The sequence below is a fragment of the Electrona antarctica genome (genome assembly GCF_951216825.1).
Source record: "Electrona antarctica genome assembly, chromosome: 12".
NCBI lineage: Eukaryota > Metazoa > Chordata > Actinopteri > Myctophiformes > Myctophidae > Electrona > Electrona antarctica.
In genome coordinates, this window is record NC_136793.1 from 40,066,721 (window position 1) to 40,087,368 (window position 20,648).

Below are 20,648 nucleotides of genomic sequence, written 5' to 3' on the forward strand. Positions count from 1 at the left end.
CATTTTAGCATATTTCCAATTATATCAGGGCGTTTCATCTAACAAAGGCAATCCTGATAATGTATTCAATCATTTTAAGCCCCTTTTGTTTGTCACCAGACGGAAAGGTAGACTAGAACTGATTCTCTAGAAAACAGCAACAGCAACACAACAATACATAAACAATGAACTAAACCAGTGGTTCTCAACGTGGGGTCCAGGGACCTTCAGGGTTCCTTGACGGTGTTCCAAATGGACCCTTACAGGGTCTGTAACACTGACTGTGGTTCCACTTGCACTTACAAAAAGTTTGCAAACCACATGAGCTAACCTGCAGACCTGGGACGCATCTGTGTCACCTTAGCTTTTAACCACTGTAACCATTATTTTAAACTTTAGCTATTGAAAAATAGCAGATATACAAGCTCATAGTGCTGCATCGAGTGTCTCACTACAAGCTTATAGATCTGCTATTTTTGAAAATCGAGAAAATGTGTGCAAATCTTTGAATATATATTCTTTCACTGTGAACATTTCTAACTTATATATCTTTGCTTCTGGGGGTCCCTGGAACAACATATTTTGAGATGGGAGTTGGCGGCCAAATACATATAACTTTGGGAGTCCTTGACATGAAACATTTTGAGAACGACTGATAGAGAAACATAGGTTTTCAGAAAACTTTTTAGGATTTAAGAAGATGTGTAGAATCGACCTCAGGTCTTAATGAGCTAAACAAAGGGACAAAGGTCAAAGGGACAGGACATAGGAGCTGACCCTCGGCTGCTGGAGCCGCTCCGCTGCAGCTCTCCGGACTCTCTGATCAGGCTGCCTTTACAGCAGATGACCCGCAGCTTGTTCTGGTAGGAAGACGCCAGGTAGATGGCTCCAGAGGAGATGGCTGGCCCAAGGTAGCGAGGGTTAGGGATGTCCAGGTGGGCCAGCAACGGAGGTCTGGAAGAAAGATAAACGTGCGTCAAATCATTTGAGAAATGTATCATTTGTGATATTTCAGTCAGACAACACTTAGAATCCATTTAGAATATATATTTATTGAGCTATTAATTGAGCATAATGAAGCATAGTTAGTTTGGCGTCAGGGCTCTGTCTCTATTCATTCCCTGTAGCATGAACATTTTAGTTCAGTTATAAGCTAAATAGAATTACAGGGAATGAATTAAGACCCCATGGGGATCTAGAAACAGAGCCTACAGGTGAATGCTGGGGAGGCGGTGGGATTTGAAAAACCTCATGAGCAGCAGGTTAGCAAGTGAGGCAGGGAGGCAGCAGCGATCAGAGAAAAAAAAGAGCTATATTGTAAGATTTCTGACCATATCAAAGGTCAAACAGTCTGACCTTTTATTGCGACTGTAGGTCGCCGATTACTATGAAAACCTGTAAAACCTGTCAGTCAGTCAGTTAGTCAGTCAGTCCGTCAATTCGTCATGCCATGTGACACGCTCCATATATGGCCATCAGCCCATCACGCCTCATGGCACGCTCCATATATGGCCGTCTCCATATATGAAGATCACGACACTGCATCAAACCCTGGATAGCCATACATGGAGAAGACTGGATCATCATATATGGAGGTGGCCAGCAACTCTACATAGTACATCTCTGACCTCAAACCTCAAACCCTTAGATCTCCATATGGGGCTGACCTGTTCTGACATTCCTCCCCACCCCTCCTTCCTCTTCGATGTCTCCCTTTTGACTGATACCTGTCCATTCAAACTCTAGACAGTGCCCGCCCCAAAGTTATTAGCGCAACCGCGCCCGGCAGCTGGCGAAAACTAGAGTTCTCAACAGGCCTGAAAATTAAGGCCGGGCCCTAACTGGGCTGGCCCGAGGCCCCGTCTGGCCTTGCTAATTAGCACACATTTTATGCCCTATCTGGACCGAAAACGTCAATTAAGAATTAAAAAAAGGGTCCATATATGGGCATTCCCAGACCTGTCGTTTCAGTGCGATCTCAGGGGCCAGGGCGTCTTACTGGTTTTTCAGATCAAGACATATAACAGGTATTATTTTTTGTCTTACCCCAGAGCTGCATGTCCTTGAACCTCAATGACATCCAAGGAGTTGAAGTATGTCACAAACAGGTAGGGTTCTCTGTAGGCTAATCAGCAGGGGAATAGAAGTAGTTACATATAGAATCAATAGAATCATACTCAAACCCACAATGCAATACTTTGTTTTCAAGAGTGTTGCTAACAAATGTCAGTAGCATTACAAAGTTATATACAAAAATGTCAGTGCCGCTATTCCAAAGACCTAATATTTTCAGCAATGGGATAATATTGTTTTTTTGTTTTTTAAGATTAGTTTTTTGGCTTTTCTGCCTTTATTGATAGTATCAAGTGAAGATGGACAGGAAAGAGGGAGAGACATACAGCAAAGGTCATCATGAAGTTCATGAACGGGACTCAAACACGCAACGCGATGTCAGACCAAAGCGCCTGGACCACTTCACCAGCGGGCGGCCGGATAATATTGTTTTTGATGGGTAGATCTTGTTGAGCTGCTCTTGAAAGTAGCTCTCAAGTCAAAAAAGTGTGGGCAACCCTGTTCTACACCTTATTTGTACTGTGTCGTATAACAGTGTCCAGTGTAAAGAATAGCAGATTGGCTATTGTCGGTGTGGCTCGTATAACTAAAGACTTTTATCTACCAGGTTCAAATAAATTGAACAAAAACGCTGCCAATATTTCTAATCAAAACTTTTCATAATTGATTCATCATTCAAAATAACGCACCTGGTGTGTAAGGACCTTAAATATAAATCAGGCTCAACACAGTGTGTGTGCTTTTCAGTCAGGCTGGATGGTTCCTTACCAAAGGCCAAAGGGACACGGCTCCATTTGATGTCCTCAGTGCGGCTTCTTCGTCCGTACGCATCCACAAACACTCCAAACTCTGACACACAAATGAAACTGGATTATAGGAAAAAAAAATCTGTGTTTCTTGTATTGTTATACAGTCCTGTGTCCAGTTGTGACAGTTTAGCATATTCATGTTTTAAAGGTATACTATGGCATTTGTATTTGTATGGCCTCTTTTGTTGCTTTATCAGAGTACACGTTGTACCCGTCTGTCTGTGTCCCTTTTGTCCCCATCATCATCATCATTTTTCGACCGCAGTCGAGATCATGGATTTCACAATGCCACGCCAGACTTTCCGGTCCTTCATTGCCATCCCCAGTTCCTGCTTACTGATGCATGTGTCCCTAGCGATGACATCAGGGAACAACATTTTCTACCTCTGGTCTGCTTTGAGGCAGGATTCCAGAAAGAAGGGAAGATATAACCTCATTGTCAGCTCTGTAGCAGTGGTCGGCAAACTGTGTTCTTCTGGATCGGACTAGTGAAGAAACACGGGGAAGGTTGCCGTAAATTAGATTAGTCGATGGGTGGCTCTTCCAAGACAGATTTTGCACTCTCATTAGAAGGCGGGTGTAAGTGTCATCCAACCGTTTCTCTAATTTCTTTGAAAGTGTCCATGTCTCGGAGCCATAGAGTAGAATCGGCTCAACGGTCCCCCCCCCCATGGAGTATAGTATGAAGTCATACAAGTTCCAATCCATACTAGGTTTTCACCTTTCGTCTTGTTGTCCAATGTTTTGAAACAAAGTGCATTTTAGTGCAGCTACTGTACTGTAGGTGCATTTGGCTTCCATGGTAATCAAGAATCTCAGGCAACAGATGAACCGACTGACTCCATTTATCTGTCTGATGATGAACATACATATTGGGAGATGTTTTAGAGCTTTTTCATTTTATTGAATTGGGAAAGTGAGAAAAATAAAGGGAATCTCTTGGGAAAGAGAAGCAATATGGCTGAGGAAGTTCAACTTAACTAAACTTAAATTAAAATAACAGAATATAAGGATCCCTGCCAGCCTTGCCATACAGTTATGGCAGTACCTGTCCGATTCGGACAGGTACTGTAATGTCACCTGTGGCCAACATTTCTAAAAACTAGAAAGCTTCCTTGCAAATGTTGACATTTCAAACAGTCTTAAACCACTGTACTGGTGTGAGTGCGTGCATGCGTCAGTGCGTGTATGTGTGTGTAGGAGTTGTGAGCTCACCATGGAAACAGAGCAGGTACTCGTCTTTCTGCATGCTGCTGGCCACCTGCATGATGGAGATGGGGAAGCTGTGGGAGGAGGCAGTGAACACCGCCGAGGCTAGAGACACGTCATTCTTATCCAGGAACTCTATGGAGAGTTAGACGACAGGCCACAAGACAGAGGAACTTCAATGAATGGATGCACTACTGCCACCAACCGATTGTTTATGCCATGTACATAACTACGTAACTAACTAAGACAGAGTTATTTAATGAAACTCAAGATTATAACATACATAATGTAATGTTAGTGGTTGAGTAGCGCTGCCCTAACCTAACCTACATAATGTAATGTTAGTGGTTGAGTAGCGCTGCCCTAACCTAACCTACATAATGTAATGTTAGTGGTTGAGTAGCGCTGCCCTAACCTAACCTACATAATGTAATGTTAGTGGTTGAGTAGCGCTGCCCTAACCTAACCTACATAATGTAATGTTAGTGGTTGAGTAGCGCTGCCCTAACCTAAGCTACATAATGTAATGTTAGTGGTTGAGTAGCGCTGCCCTAACCTAACCTACATAATGTAATGTTAGTGGTTGAGTAGCGCTGCCCTAACCTAACCTACATAATGTAATGTTAGTGGTTGAGTAGCACTGCCCTAACCTAACCTACATAATGTAATGTTAGTGGTTGAGTAGCACTGCCCTAACCTAACCTACATAATGTAATGTTAGTGGTTGAGTAGCGCTGCCCTAACCTAACCTACATAATGTAATGTTAGTGGTTGAGTAGCACTGCCCTAACCTAACCTACATAATGTAATGTTAGTGGTTGAGTAGCGCTGTCCTAACCTAACCTACATAATGTAATGTCAGTGGTTGAGTAGCGCTGCCCTAACCTAACCTACATAATGTAATGTCAGTGGTTGAGTAGCGCTGCCCTAACCTAACCTACATAATGTAATGTTAGTGGTTGAGTAGCGCTGCCCTAACCTAACCTACATAATGTAATGTTAGTGGTTGAGTAGCGCTGCCCTAACCTAACCTACATAATGTAATGTTAGTGGTTGAGTAGCGCTGCCCTAACCTAACCTACATAATGTAATGTTAGTGGTTGAGTAGCGCTGCCCTAACCTAACCTACATAATATAATGTTAGTGGTTGAGTAGCGCTGCCCTAACCTAACCTACATAATGTAATGTTAGTGGTTGAGTAGCGCTGCCCTAACCTAACCTACATAATGTAATGTTAGTGGTTGAGTAGCGCTGCCCTAACCTAACCTACTGTACATAATGTAATGTTGGACACACAAACACCTAACATACAAATAATTTTCGTCGACTACCTTTTTTCACTGACGAAAACGAAATGGAAACTAAATTAAAACTACGCTATGATGACTAAAACCAAGACTAAATGTATTGACAATTTCATCAACAAAGAAAACCTGGACTAAAATGTCAGGAAGGGACTAGTGGACAAGAGATCCAACATGAGTAATTTTACACTTGGTTGCATGCTGAAAATAGCAGAGTGTAAAATCAGGCATTACGACAGCATCAAGGCCCACCAAAACACACCGTAAGGGCTATAGTTACAAAACTCGGAGGGGAGGTTCATAATAGAGGGTATGCGCATGCTTAAAGTGAATGGCACATCGAGTGGCAAATCGAGTGGCAAAGCAACAGGCAAAGTGACTAAAATTAATTAACTCATAATTATATCGGTCGGCCTCATGGTGGCGCTTTGGCTTATAACTCTTGAACCGTAGGTAGTAAAATCTAAATTATCTTCCCCCTGGATTCCTTGGGTCGCATATCCCCATTTGCGTCAGGATAGATTTTCCGCCATTTTGACTTTTCTTCAAAACACACTTTTTGATCCTAAACCTACAAACGTAATGTTGGTAGTCCATATCGTTTAGCCGTAATTGTCATCCGAAGTTAGTGGGAGGGGCCTAGTTTACAAAACATGCCACAAATTACGAACAGAATGTCCGTAATGGTTAATCAACCCAGAGCCAAAGGCAATTCCATTTTCATCCATAGGGGGCGCCACAAATGCAAAAAATGTAACCGTTTGTTGCAGAAAAATGATTTTAGCTCGAAACCCAAAGAGAAATTTGATGTCTGCATGCCCGGGACCCAAACTACTGAAAATAGCAGATATAGCAAGACATGTTGCGACATTTTGGGGGATTTAAAAATAAATAATATAACCAAAAATAAAGGCCTCATGACCCATAACAATGTGTGCACGACCCACAAATAGGTCTGGACTTTGGGGATCAGTGTAATGTATTGTATGGCACTGTAATTTGATGAAAAAAATAATTGCTTTCCATTTCCAAGAGGTTGCACGAGCCCAACAGTTGTACACCTCCATGAACCTCCCTGATAAATGACCATGTAAACTTTCAGCTCAGGTAAAAGAACGTTCTATCAGGGGCAGCCATAGAGCATTTGAAGTCTGACGTAATTTACACATACTGCCTGGGTTGCGTTTTTATCCCGATTCTGAATTCCCATAGACTTTTTTTTATATATTAGGTCAAATTAGAACTCTGTTCCAAAAATAAACAAATGTAATTTGTTGATCCCAGCGTATTCACTCATACGGATATGAAGAATCAACTGACGGTGAGAAAACACTAATGTTACTGACGGCAAAATACTCAACAGACTATGACTGACTGACTATCGTAAATAATACAGAGCTACCTCCCCAACAATATCGCAGAGACAGTTTGTTTATTTTTGGACCACAATTCTTATATGAGACCATTTTAAGGTGACCCAATGTTATTCTAGAGAAATTACTTCCGCAACCCACGGGTACCAAGAGGCCATCTGGGAAGAAGAAAATAAGGTACCCCCCCAGACACTTCCCCCGCTGCCACCCTTAGATCTCCATATATGGAGCTGACCTGTTCTGTCCTCATGAAACCATGTAAACTGAAAGACACGCTCCATATATGACCAGTACATAATTCATTCCATATGTTGATCTGACCCCCCCATGCCAAAGCACCAGCACTCTCCCAGCAGTCTGCCGTCACCCAGGCGGATGTGTGCGCTTCTCGCCCTCAGGGCGTCTTACTGGTTATTAACATAAAGATTCTGGTAACATATCTTCCTACTGTATATAGCTTCAGCAGTTCTTCAATCCTCACCCTCAAGTACAAACTGCTTCATCTCGATCTCATAGAACTTGTTGGTACCAATAATGATGCTGTAGCTGGTCAGATGAATGCAGCTGCATGGCTCTAGAGTCTCGATCTCCTAAAAGAACAAATGAATGTGACATCATTAGCAACACAGCATTGTGGCTGTAACAGATGCATTGAGACTAGAAGATTTTTGATCCCATGAGCAGCCAAAAGATCTTTGCGTATGTGTTCTGTTTGGTTTAAAGTCATGATTTATCAGCATAAACCTACAACATCTGTCTGATCTGATGTCATTACACTGTAGGCTATATCACAGTACATTATGTATATGTCTGACATAATGTGACATAAGTGTTCATATACTCACTTTACGAATGCAAAATTTGTTGAGATTGTCATTGTAGCGCAGAATGGTTATTTTGTTAGGCATAGCAGCACATATACAGGGCATATTGTCAATCTGAAAGCAAAACAAACATTGAAGCTCTTGATTAATTTACTTCTTTCATTAGAACTTCCATTTTCTTAAATCAAGCAATCAATTCTCTGCATGTCATCACCTTGCTCAAATAGCCTGTGCAATGTTTTAAAGAAAATAGAAAAATTGAACTAAACCAAACAATAATGTGTTTTAATAATTTAATCCAAAAAGACTATTGACATACAAATAACACTGTCTGTCAGTTATGCAACATAAGAGGAATGCTTAGCTTAGGCCAATTTGTGTTTTGACTTAGGCAATTATTAGTTTAAGTGACTTACTCCAGACTTAGGTCCACATTGTTTTTGACTTCGGCAACATAAAATGTCCTAGCCCTAGGTCACACTCTTGACATAGGCCATTATACTACTACTCTTTTCAATAAGGATATAGGCGATTTTACCAGAGGGGGCCAGTATCATGGAGAGCTGATTTAGGTAAAAATATAAATTTCCACCAAAAATTACATAGTCCATTATTTTATGAAGGTGACGATTTCCTAGTTTGTGTACTGTAAGATAATGATGTAAATTGAAGGAACTCATTTGCCATATTGTACTATCTTGAAAAACATTTTAAAATAGTTCAACTATCTACATCGACACGTAGTGAGCTTGTAGATTGACTATATGAACTATTTTCAAAGGTTTTTCAAAATAGTAAAAAAATGGCAAATAGGTTTAGGGATAAGGGGTAACTGTATAGATAGCAATGTTGGGGAACACCCCTAAAGATGCTTACTCTTCCAGATGAAAACAGGTGGCAGCCCTTGACAGTCTCAAATATATAAGGGGTCAAATCAGACTGGCTAGGCAGGTGGGACTGGGCCAAAGACTGCTTCACTTTCTTTATTTCCACCAGACACAGCGCCCTCTCATCCCCTACAGGTCACAGACAGACAACTGTTTTAGTTTATCTGATGAAAAACAAGGCAAAGTGCTAAAATGTTCAAACAAAAAGTGAAAACTAAAATATCAATCACACTTCAGCACAGACAAAAGAATATGGCAATAGCAGATCATATCCACAGAGATGACTATCTATCATTTTTCACCTGGTGCCAATTGCCTAAGCTGTAATCCTGAGCGCTACTCTCCCTCTGCCAACCTGGGGAGAGCCCCGAACTGAGCTCATGCTTCCTTCAATGCATGAGGAGGAGTGAGCAGGCTGCTTTTTATCACCGGACAGGGGGAGTTTTCCCCGTAGGACGAAGCTCGTTGAAGGAACACGTTATTCCAACCAGTTCCGTTCCCCTCCCATCAGGCGCCCCAGCTGACCAGCGGGAGGCAGTATAGAGACCAGGATTACGGCATGTGTTTTGTACCTAAATAAGCTGTAAATCCATATCACTTAGTAAACTAAATAAATAAACTAAAAGTGCATTTAAAACGGAATGAAAATATTATACATAAAATTATTGACAGTTAACACACATGTCGAATTGTTTTTTTCCCCCGAAACTATAAAACAATATACGAGACACTTTGTTTCTTCATTAAAAGGCTTCATGTAGTCTTTTAGCACTGGTCTCTTTGACAATAAAATCAGAGTGCTCACCAACAATCATCAGCAGCTTCTCTTGTTCTTTGACAATGTGGATCTGAAAGACTGATCCCAGACCGGGGATGTGGGTCAGGGAGTTCTTGATAACATTCAAGGCATACAGACCCTCCTCAGAGCCCACCAGCACTATCTGTACACAAGAAAAGATTACACATTAAGTGTAAAACTGTCCATCCTTTGTTTCCATTTAGATATTTAGATAGATAGATAGATCGATCGATCGATCGATCGATCGATCGATCGATCGATCGATCGATCGATAGATAGATAGATAGATAGATAGATAGATCTTTATTGTCATTGCAACAAGTACAACACAATTAAAAGTGCCAACCAATCAGTGCATCATAAACTGGCTATAACAAAAAACTATAAAAGCTAATACAACAAAACACACACATAACCGTACTTCATGTTATTGCACAAATCCCTATTTCACGACATATATTGCACAGTACACTCTTAGTTGCAGCTGTTATTGCACAAAACCATGATTGTACTTAACTTAGAACCAGCACAAAAACATGTAATATGTAACAGATCATTTCTTAGCAGCATTTAGTGTGGCTACCGCTGTGGGATAGAAACTGTTGCTGAGTCTGTTGGTCCCTGACTTGAGTACTCTGTACCGTCTACCTGACGGCAACAGTTCAAACAGTGAGTGACCGGGGTGAGAACTGTGCTTTATAATGTTCTGTGTTTTTTTTGAGACAGTGGGATCTGTCTGCCCTCTTCCTCCAATGTGGGAAGAGGGCAGCCAACGATCGTTTGTGCCGTGTTAATGACCCTCTGGAGCTTTTTCCTCTGAGCTACTGTACAGCTTATTTAGTTCTAATTGACCCTTATACTACATCACAATACATGCTGATTGACGATCTTGCACTATGTAGTCACTCTGGAAAAGGGTGTCTGCTAAATGCCAAAATTGTAAGCTCGGAAAACCAATCCTTGGTCCTTTCCTTTCCTTCCAAAACTCTTGAATGAGTTGTTTCTAAGTATCTCTCTCTCTCCATATCTCACAAAAAAAATATTATTTATACATTTATTATTCTATATTCTATTGAAAGTCACAGAGGCACAATTATGCTGCTCAGGCTGCCTTTTTTTAAAGATTTGTTTTTGTTTTGTCTGCCTTTATTGATAGTATCAAGTGAAGATAGACAGGAAAGGGAGAAGGGGAGAGACATGCAGAAAAGGTCGTCATGAACGGTACTCGAACACGCAACGCACATGCGCCTGGACTACTTGGCGCCCCAATCCTCATCCTTCTTGTGTTATCTGCAGAATTTTGATACAGTCAACCGGCAGCTTCTACTGGGCTACTAGATTGTTCTACTCATTGTTATGAACTGTATAAAAGTCAGAGCTGTATTTTCTCCATTGTTCGCACATCGCCAGCACCTGATCTGTGAGAGGGAGGGTGCAGTTGATATCCAGCCTGTCATCTCCCTCCAGTTTTAGCAGAGAGTTCCCCAGCAGCTTCTACAGAAGGAGAGAGAAGGGAACGAGTTAGAGGGGGTTCATCAACAAGATGACACAGTCAGGAAGGCTGGCAGTCTTGAGCAAAAGGAACAGAACAAAGAGAGAGGGTAGGAAGGTTGAAGGAATATGCAGGAACAGAAATAGTGCAAGAGCTGGGACCAAGTCATGTTTACTCGACTCACACAAATATCGAGTCATGAGGTCGAGGTCCCAAGTCAAGCTTCCTATTATGGTCAAGTCCACAAATCTTCTACTAAGCATGGCCAATAAATTACAGTTGAAACACAAGATAAAATACTGGCATGCTGGTTAAGATCTGCCTGTTAGATTTGGTGCATTAAAATATATCAACAAAAATCTCTATATTCTAATAGAATTAATTATTAGAATGCATCAAAGAAACTTTGAAAGCAATTAAAATACTATGTTCATGCAAAACAGCCACAGAATTCGAATCAAAGTCAGAATCAAACTGAGTTCTCTTAAGAAGTCAAAGTCCAAGTGATTTCTCTTTGTGAAGTCAGGTCCAAATCATGTGGCTTATGCCCCCATCTCTACACGGTGTTCTGAGGCAGAAGAGGAGGCAGGGCAGGAACACAGATGGTTAAAAACCCCACTGCCTGATCCCCTGTCCTCCTGTCAGAGGATCCACCCCAAAGGTGGCCAAACGTCTTAGCGTGTGAGAATTTGAGGCACAGTGGTCGTAAAAAAATTTAAAAATAAAATAAAAGAGGACTACAATCTGTGTTATTTCGGCAACAGTCAATATGCCAACAACATGTCACATCAACACAGTGTTAATACAAAACATGACAGGTTAGGAGAGGACAGTGACAAGTGTAGAGCGGTGAGGTGACCACAGCGGGGAAGGTGACATACAAGCACAATGTCATGCATTGTGTGTGTGTGTGTGTGTGTGTGTGTGTGTGTGTGTGTGTGTGTGTGTGTGTGTGTGTGTGTGTGTGTGTGTGTGTGTGTGTGTGTGTGTGTGTGTGTGTGTGTGTGTGTGTGTGTGTATATTATGTGTATATTATTTGTATATGTTGTGAAGGTTTCATTTTCTCACCCCTGCTGTCTGTGTGTGTCTGCGACTCTGAACATGTCTGTGTGCAGGTCTGTGTCCGAACGTGGGTGTGTCTGTGCATGTCTATGTGTGTGTCAGTGAGTCTTGCATCTCTGCATCGTTGTAACTCTTTACCTGGACCAGGGGAGACAGAAGCATTTGTCTCTTGGACACAGCAGCCTATGTGCACAATGAAACCCAATGGAATGGGTCAATCAACACAACATACCAATATACCGGACATACATAGTGGCATGATGGAAAAAGCAACAAACAGTTGTGAGAAAGAGAGTCAGAGAGAGACAGAGAGACAGGACAGTGAGAGAGAGAGAGAGAGAGAGAGAGAGAGAGAGAGAGAGAGAGAGAGAGAGAGAGAGAGAGAGAGAGAGAGAGAGAGAGAGAGAGAGAGTGAAGGGGACAATTAACGACACATGTAAGTGAAATCAGAGAGGAGCAGTGGGGGAATTCATCCATATAAACACAATAGCAATGTTAGACTCACCATGCCTTAATACAATCAATGTCTGAGAGAAAATGGAAGCTAGTGTATGCATCTGTAGAATGACTCATGAATAATCCCTCTACAGAGAATGGCTCATGAATAACCCCCACACAGTAAAGAATGTTACAGCCAGATCCATACAGCCAAGAAGACAGTAACGTATGACTGCGGTCATAACCTCATAATGATTTGTGTCGGCAGACCTTCCAGGATGGGCAGAGAGTAGAGCTAATAGTCCCCCCAGAGGTACTCACTGCGTCTGCCTCTGCCTTCTCCCGAGCGGTACGCCCCCCTGCCACCACAGACTCCATGACAGCCACCCAGCGCTGTTTGTCGGGGAAGCTGGGGGCCATGAAGTAGAGGGCCTGACTGGGCCAGCAGGGTGCGTGAGAGAAGGACTCCAGCTTCAGCACGTATGGGACATCTGAGCAAAGAGAGGAGGTAACAATGGAGTTTGCTATGAAGGTGTCACTATTCGCCGCTATGGTTGTAGTCGCTCTGGATTAAGAGCGTAAATTGTGAAATTGTTGTACATGGTTTCAACAAACAGAATTGTTTAATTTAGCAACATTAATGATGCCTTTTCTTAAAGGACCACTTCACCACTTTTCAACATCTCTTCATATAATTGGTCCTCACTAATGTTCATGATAAAACATCACCATTTTTTCCTACTCAGTCTGTGTCTCATAGGAGGGTTTTGGGCAGTTCGGACACCCGTCCACCAGTGACATCATCATTAGGCAGACTTTTTTTTAAACAAGATTTGTTTAAAAATATATTTAGATTTTTATTATCGTGAGAACGATGGCTTCAACTTTTGCATTTTTGCTGAACTGCCCACAGCCTTCCTATGAGACACAGACTGAGTAGAAAAAAATTGTGGTATTTTATCATGAACATTAGTTAGGACCAATTATAGGAAGAGAAGTTGAAAAGTGGTTAAGTGGTCCTTTAATGACATTATCAGTACAGAACAGAACACATGTGCAGTGGTGACATGTAAGAACATGACAGATGAAAGTTATGATCCCTTAAGTTATTTGACTTAACTGCAATAAGATTGATTACTCGTCATGAAAAGAAGATGAATATAAATTAAGTTCCCTTCCCCATTTCCCCATGTGTTGTTAAAATGTCTCTAGATTCTGTACTGCTGTACATGGCGGAGATCCAGGAGTCACGAGTTGGTGCCAGCTAGTCCGCACCCTCGCATCACTCTTGGTTCGCAATGTTTAATACAGAACACGGCCATCACAGACATTGAAGGCTGGTTGGTCAAATACATTTTGTGTACCTGACTTAGCGATGTTGGGTAGCTCAGTCGCTCCCACGGCCCCGTGCACCATCACCTCTCCATCTGACGGACACAGGTCAAATTCTTCCAGTGGCTTCACTGAGTCTGAAAGAGTGGTAACACCTTATTTGATCACAGGCTGATCCCAATATATGAGCAGTAATTTATCACAGACTGATCCCAATATACTATGAGCAGGTGTATTAACCTACAGAAGTACTGTAAATACATTATAAATATCATGCAAGTACTTAATTTCTCCCTAATAGGAGTAACAACAGAGTGTAAGTACAAAGTATACTGTAGGCAATAACCCAAAAAGCCTTTAGGTTGTGGTATTAAACCCAAACCAAACTGTAAAATGGTAAATGGTAAATGGTGCATTTATATAGCGCCTTTATCCAAGGCGCTTTACATAGATTGTGCATTACATTCACCCATTCACACACACATTCATACACCGATTGCGGCAGAAGCCATGCAAGGTACCAACCAGCACATCGGGAGCAATTTGGGGTTCAGTGTCTTGCCCAAGGACACTTCGACATGTAGACAGGAGGAGCCGGGATTCGAACCGCCGACCCATGGATCATTGGACGACCTGCTCTACCTCCTGAGCCACAGTCGCCCTAACTGTCACTTAGACAACAGAACCCTGAGGGTAGCAGTCACTTTAAGTGGGCATGGCTAAAAACATTTGGAGTTGTTTAAACACTTTTGCCTGTACAGTACAATGTAATTGTTTGCACTTCCACTGTGTTGCACATGCATGTGATGAAAATGCAGAAGAGAGCAACCTTCTCTGGGCTCTATCTCGTAGACGGACACTTTAGTCCCATCCAGGACCACATATTTCCTCTCCCAGCCCTGGCCTCGCTTCCCATTCCTGTAATCACACAACCATATTACAGGAGCAGAAGAACCCATTCCTGTAATCACACAACCATATTACAGGAGCAGAAGAAATGATTCACTGTACTGTATTTGCCTATTAATAGCCTACATTGTGGATTGTCAAGGCTCGGTTCACACATTCCAATACAAACGAGAGGAACCTGCTCATACCGGAAACCTTGTATGTCTAATGTATTATTTAGTCACAAGCTCTTGTTAATACTAGGGATGTCCCGATACACTTTTTTCGTTCCCCATCCGATCCCGATACCACCATTTCTGCCGATACCGATACCGAATACCGATACCAGAGAATAATATTTAGAACTAGAACTGCACTCTAGCCTCCGGACTCAGTTTACCACTCAGTTTACCACTATTACTAGTCACACAACTACAACACTCATCACTGTACCCTGTATGATAATGTGGACTGGTCTTCTCTGACTGAAAGATGCAATAATCATTGGCACATCTTCATACAGTATATAAAGACCTGGTTGGAACCTAGTCACATTTGAACTCGCTCTGAATGGCTAGGCCTTCTCTCCCTTTTGCCAACTTAAACTTAACAATTCAATTCAATTAAATGTTCAATTTTAACACTTTGGCCATTTTAGAAATTTACTTCATAACCGCACATTACCTGTATATAACTGTCATAACTGATTGCTGTCAACAACTGATTGTTGTTAACTTATTGTTTTTCTTTGTTGTTCTTGTATTGTTGTATCATTGTAGTTATGTATATAATCTCGGCATCATTGTAAATGAGGGTATCCCTCAATGATCTCTCAGAGAATTTAAATAAAGGTCTAAAAAGTAAAGTGCAGCTGGTTGCGGTTCCAAAATGTACGTTTTATAATTATAAAAAGATTGTGTGATGATGCGTTAGCCGTTTTCTAACTTCCGGTTCCAGCCGGGTAATTTTCGCCTTAAAATAAGGACCTGACTGAAAAGACGTTGGACAGAAGGAACAAGAGGTCAGAGTAGATGTCAAAATGACAGCTGCAGTGCTTTAAAGTTGAATAGCCCTTTAACCACTTTCACTTAAAAAAGAACACACCCATGTGAAGTGAGTGGTGCATTTTAGCATGATGATGTACAGTACGATGATCATGTATAGACCCACATGATCTCACATAACGGTAACCACAGTAACGTGCTGCTACCGGCTAATAGACACCCAACCCAAACACACAGTAATAGACACCCGACCCAAACACACAGTCACATGTTGGATCGGTTAGCACCGCTTAAAAAAGTGGAGAATAAACTGCTTTGCGTCTGTCAAACATCCGCCACCCGTTTGCCGCCACTGGGGGTGTGAGGCTGCGCCGCACCGTAGACGGGTGGCGGCGGTCTCATGTAGACGTGACCATTAAGGTTGGCAGGGGTGCACAGGACGGTCATGGGGGCTTGAATACCGTCTTGAAGCTGCTCCACGGGTGCTGCGTAATCCGACACCCCGGTCCCGTAATACGACGGTGCCACACTCGCCGCGGGTTGGTACGAATACACAGGTTGAGCTTGAGCCACAAGGTTAGCAGGTGGCACGTAGTAGTAGCCTGCATACGCTGGGTCTTTAGTCTGGCTCTGTGGCGTAGAGTAGCCTGCATACGCTGGGTCTTTAGTCTGGCTCTGTGGCGTAGAGTAGCCTGCATACGCTGGGTCTTTAGTCTGGCTCTGTGGCGTAGAGTAGCCTGCATACGCTGGGTCTTTATGGCTCTGTGGCGTAGAGTAGCCTGCATACGCTGGGTCATTAGTCTGGCTCTGTGGCGTAGAGTAGCCTGCATACGCTGGGTCTTTAGTCTGGCTCTGTGGCATAGAGTAGCCTGCATACGCTGGGTCATTAGTCTGGCTCTGTGGCATAGAGTAGCCTGCATACGCTGGGTCATTAGTCTGGCTCTGTGGCATAGAGTAGCCTGCATACGCTGGGTCTTTAGTCTGGCTCTGTGGCATAGAGTAGCCTGCATACGCTGGGTCTTTAGTCTGGCTCTGCGGCGTAGAGTAGCCTGCATACGCTGGGTCTTTAGTCTGGCTCTGTGGCATAGAGTAGCCTGCATACACTGGGTCTTTAGTCTGGCTCTGTGGCATAGAGTAACCTGCATACGCTGGGTCTTTAGTCTGGCTTTGTGGGTCATTCATAAGCTTGGCGGACAGAGACAGGGCCTCCATCACCTTAATGTTGAGCTCTGACAGCTCAGAGTGTTTCCTGTCTATGTCCTCCAGCTTCTGGTCGATGAGCGGTCCCATCTGGCTGCAGGCGGCCTCCAGTCGCAGGAACTCCACGTCGGCATCAGACCGGGTGTCTGTGGGATCGGCGCCCTGGATCATCTGCAGGAGCCGGTCCATCTTCTCCTCGTCAATGAGTGCAGGCTCCGGGTCGAGCTTGGTGACAGACTCCGTCGTCATCTCGGGCTCGGCGGTGAGGTCGGCACTGACGAAGTTGGACGGGAAGAGCCCCGTCCCCCGGTGCGTCTCCCCTCTCCACCAGTTGGGGTCGCTGTCATCCAGGATGGCGATAGTCTCCCCGGCCTTGAAGGTGAGCTCGTTGTCCTCGGCCGCCTCAAAGTCGTAGATGGCTCGCATCTTCCTTCGATCGGCCGCCGCCTTGTGCACGGAGGAGGAAGAGGACGTCAGGCTGGAGGTGGAGCTGATGGAAGAGGTGACAGGGAAGAGGCCGGACTGAAATGATGTATGCTGCTGCTGCTGCTGCTGCTGCAGCGACAACTCTATGGCTTTGGCCAGGTCTTCCTCTTCCTTTCTGCTCGCAGAGATGGCAGGAGCCGCCGCCGCTGCAGCCAGGCTTGCTTTGACTTTCTTTTCAGCGGCAGCAGACGCCTGGGAGGACGAGGAGGGGGAGGAGGAGGAGCCCTTTGCGACGGGGGGGAAGATGAAACCTGCGTCGCGTAGATCCTTGATCATGGCGGAGATCAGGCAGAGCTGCGGGTCGTCGCGGAACTCCTCTGCCCACTCCACCATCAGCGTCTTCAGTCTCTTCACGAGCTTGGGGTTGCCCTTGTTCAACACAACATTGATCTCGTTGGCAAAATCCCTAGAACACACCTCCAGGTGGAAAGCTTTACCGCAGTTGGCAACGCAGGAGGCCAGCAGCGTGAGGGCCTGCATGGCCACCTGGGAATTCTTATGGTTGAGTCTTTTCATGATGGCGCGTAAACATTCTTTAGGACCGCCACGTGTCTTGCCCACTTTATCGCAGATGTTCAGAAGGAGGTTCCAGTCCTCTGTGGCGTTCGTCTCGCTGGTCGCTTGCTCCACATCCTTATCGAACGGGTTTTTCCCAAAGATATTCATGGCTGAAGAAATAGAAAACAACTTCTCTAGTCTTCCTTTGTTCGTGTATCGTACAAAGAGACACAATGTATTCTCCTCTTTCTGATGAGCAGAGCATTAAGACGTCTTTTACCTTTTATAGACTGATCAGCGCTCCGGTGTGATGTCAAACACACAACAATGCATGTCTAACTACGCCGGTTTGCGCAGGAGCCTCTGAAGTATGGTTGCCAACTATCTGACATCCAAATAAGAGACTTTGTGATACTGATCAACAGGAGAAGGACGTATACTATGTCAGTGCCATTGATCCAAGCCGAAAATGGATTGATTTGGATGGATTTAATGGATTGATGTGATCGTTAGAATAAACGTGCCTTACGGCTGCTGTGTTAAGTAGTCAGGTGGGTGTGGTCAGATGGGTGGGTTCAGAGATTATTCAAGTGGGCCCTGATCCAGGAATGGATCAGGGCTGATGACCTATGGCTCCATATTTGGGCTGATGTATGAAATATGGCTCCATATTAGGGCTGATATATGACGTATGGCTCCATATTTGGGCTGATGGCGTATCTATGGCTCAATATTTGGGCGACATCAGTCATCTATGACATCATCTATGATGTAATCACTCTTTTGGGCAAATAATTGAAATGTTAGGAGCTGGGATTGTCAGAGGTGGGAAGCACTCCGCTTGAGCAGCTGGGATTGTCACAGGTGGGTAGCACTCCGCTTGAGGACTTTTGTTAAAATGGACATACTTAAGGCTGAGGTCGCGAGGAAGAGAAAACTCATCGAAGATAGATCGCTTGTTAACGATACAAAGAAATACTTCAAAAGGGCTGACTTGGCACGCAAGGAGGAAGAGGACCATTTCAAAAGATGTGGATATAAGACTGATAAGGAGGAGGAAAATGAGCCATCCACCACATCTAATCCATGGTTGGAGTTGGAGCTTACAGAAGAGAAGGTGCCGTTGTCAAAGTTGTCACGGCAGGAGGTAATCCGACGGCTGAGGAAGCAAGGGGAGCCTGTCCGTTTTTTTGGAGAATCAGACTACGGTGTCTTCCAAAGACTACGGAAGATTGAGATTCTGGCCCCAGAAGTTAACAAGGGATTGAGGAATGACCCGAAGGCAGCCTTGGACAAGATTGACCAACAGTACCTGAATGAGATTGTGGGGCGAACAGTGCCAGGAGAAATAGACACACAGTTTGACCTCAAAGTTCATGAGGAAAATACAACCATAGAAGAACTGGAGAATATTGGAAAAACCTGTCTGGACACAGGAGATGACAATTGTGACCAGGATATCATTTACCAAGTGTTGAGGTTTCTCCTGGGTCTGGATCTGAACGGCCGAGAGGACCATGTGGAAGCGCAGTGTTCAGGTCAAACTGCTGATCGCCACTCACTCACAAACTGAGATCTCAAACCCCTCTTCAGGAAGCTGAGAAAGAAGAGTTTACCAGCTGACGTCAAAGAGTCAATCACGGATATCATGAAATTCATGTTGGAAAGAGAATATGTCAAGGAATATTATCATCAGTAATGCAGCTGCTCCTTGGCCCATCAGTGTGACCATGGTGGGTATCCATGATCATACACGGCGAGGGAAGATCTTTTCCAAACACGTGCCACATGTCCTGACTACCGACTAATAGACAGACACACATACACGAAAAGTCACTCCAAAGTCACTGCTCAAAAAGATATTTGATCTACAAGCTACAAGCTTTTAGTTTATGAGGGGTGCTAGCCCCTCCTATGTCCAGCTTTTGGTGTGTGTCCACAAACTTTGACCTACACAAACATTAAATTCCCATTGACAATGAATGGAGAATTTTACGTCAATGTACATTTTACGTCATAATCAAATTACGTCAAATGTTACGTCATAGTGTAAACACAAACTTTGTGTAACACAAACATTCATGACAAAGTTGAGGATGCAAATTGTGATTGGCCGGAATGAGATGATGTATGATAATGTACGATGATACAGGTGTAATTTTTGTTTCCACTAGACCGAAGGCATGGGGAGAGAGTATGTTTTGCACTCCGTCCGTGTGTGTGAGTCCGTCCGTCCGTCCGTCCGTCCGTCCGTGTGTGTGTGTGTGTGTGTGTGTGTGTGCGTCCGTCCATCTGTTACAAGCTAATCTCCGGTACCGTTAACCCAGTCGGTTTTGCACGCACACTCCCTGGATGCCAACGATGAACCTCTGCCCAAAATCTTCCAGAACGGCCTGTTATAGCGCCACCAGGACTATTTTTTTGATATTACTCCTCCAGATTCTTTCCAAAAATGTCATATTCCATCCTAATTGGCTAACACTGGCTTTCAAAGTTTGCAGGATTGGCAGAGTTTTGCAAAACACATTTTTGGAACAAAATGCCTCAAATCATCCAATTGCCATCCAAGGTGTAAGTGTAAATGGCACCCTTTTCACATTGGCCTATTATAGCTCCACCAGCAGGCCACAACCTGACCTGGTCTGATGGAGACCTGTGCCCCGAGGGGCACTTTTTCTAGTTATTGTTTTTAAAGTGTCTTATGTGTGTATCAAATTGTGGCATGTATGTACACAGTACACTGTTGTTCCTTTGTTTATGTAAGAAAAATTATTACTATTTTTGTTCCTTTTGCACAACACTATTGTATGACAAAGTAGGGCATTCATTTAAGAAAACACAACAAGTTATATAAGAAATATGGAGATCCGGTTTCTGAAAGATTATGAAGGTGCAAGTAGAAGTCCGATTGCATTCCACCTAGCAGTAGCTCAGTACAACTAACCTGGGCTGTTTCATCCACCCCTCCAGGCGCATGTGTCCGCTGGCCTC

At 43.6% G+C, this 20,648-nt stretch overlaps 2 protein-coding genes and 1 pseudogene across 3 annotated transcripts in view; 1 reads left to right on the plus strand and 2 right to left on the minus strand.

Moving 5' to 3' along the window:
• citb (citron rho-interacting serine/threonine kinase b) overlaps nucleotides 1-20,648 on the minus strand; it is a gene marked incomplete at its 5' end in the record, with an annotated part of 86,250 nt that overhangs the window by 5,466 nt on the left and 60,136 nt on the right. Inside the window, 14 exons of the mRNA XM_079516509.1 lie at nucleotides 757-933; nucleotides 2,026-2,104; nucleotides 2,821-2,901; nucleotides 4,077-4,205; nucleotides 7,229-7,337; nucleotides 7,593-7,685; nucleotides 8,448-8,587; nucleotides 9,264-9,399; nucleotides 10,671-10,751; nucleotides 11,950-11,994; nucleotides 12,571-12,740; nucleotides 13,614-13,718; nucleotides 14,411-14,499; nucleotides 20,602-20,648. The exon at nucleotides 20,602-20,648 is cut by the window's right edge and continues 134 nt beyond it. Of these exons, the coding sequence (XP_079372635.1) occupies nucleotides 757-933; nucleotides 2,026-2,104; nucleotides 2,821-2,901; nucleotides 4,077-4,205; nucleotides 7,229-7,337; nucleotides 7,593-7,685; nucleotides 8,448-8,587; nucleotides 9,264-9,399; nucleotides 10,671-10,751; nucleotides 11,950-11,994; nucleotides 12,571-12,740; nucleotides 13,614-13,718; nucleotides 14,411-14,499; nucleotides 20,602-20,648 (1,481 nt within the window). The remainder of the gene's footprint in view (nucleotides 1-756; nucleotides 934-2,025; nucleotides 2,105-2,820; nucleotides 2,902-4,076; nucleotides 4,206-7,228; nucleotides 7,338-7,592; nucleotides 7,686-8,447; nucleotides 8,588-9,263; nucleotides 9,400-10,670; nucleotides 10,752-11,949; nucleotides 11,995-12,570; nucleotides 12,741-13,613; nucleotides 13,719-14,410; nucleotides 14,500-20,601) is intronic.
• Nucleotides 15,798-17,825, minus strand: LOC306933662 (signal transducing adapter molecule 1-like; the record flags this gene model as incomplete). Its single annotated transcript, XM_079515974.1, has 1 exon — nucleotides 15,798-17,825. One exon carries the CDS (start codon nucleotides 17,823-17,825, stop codon nucleotides 15,798-15,800), a length of 2,028 nt encoding a protein of 675 aa, XP_079372100.1.
• LOC306933663 (pre-mRNA-splicing factor 18-like) lies at nucleotides 18,556-19,465 on the plus strand (annotated as a pseudogene). The gene has a single exon. The product of its transcript is annotated as a pre-mRNA-splicing factor 18-like (transcript).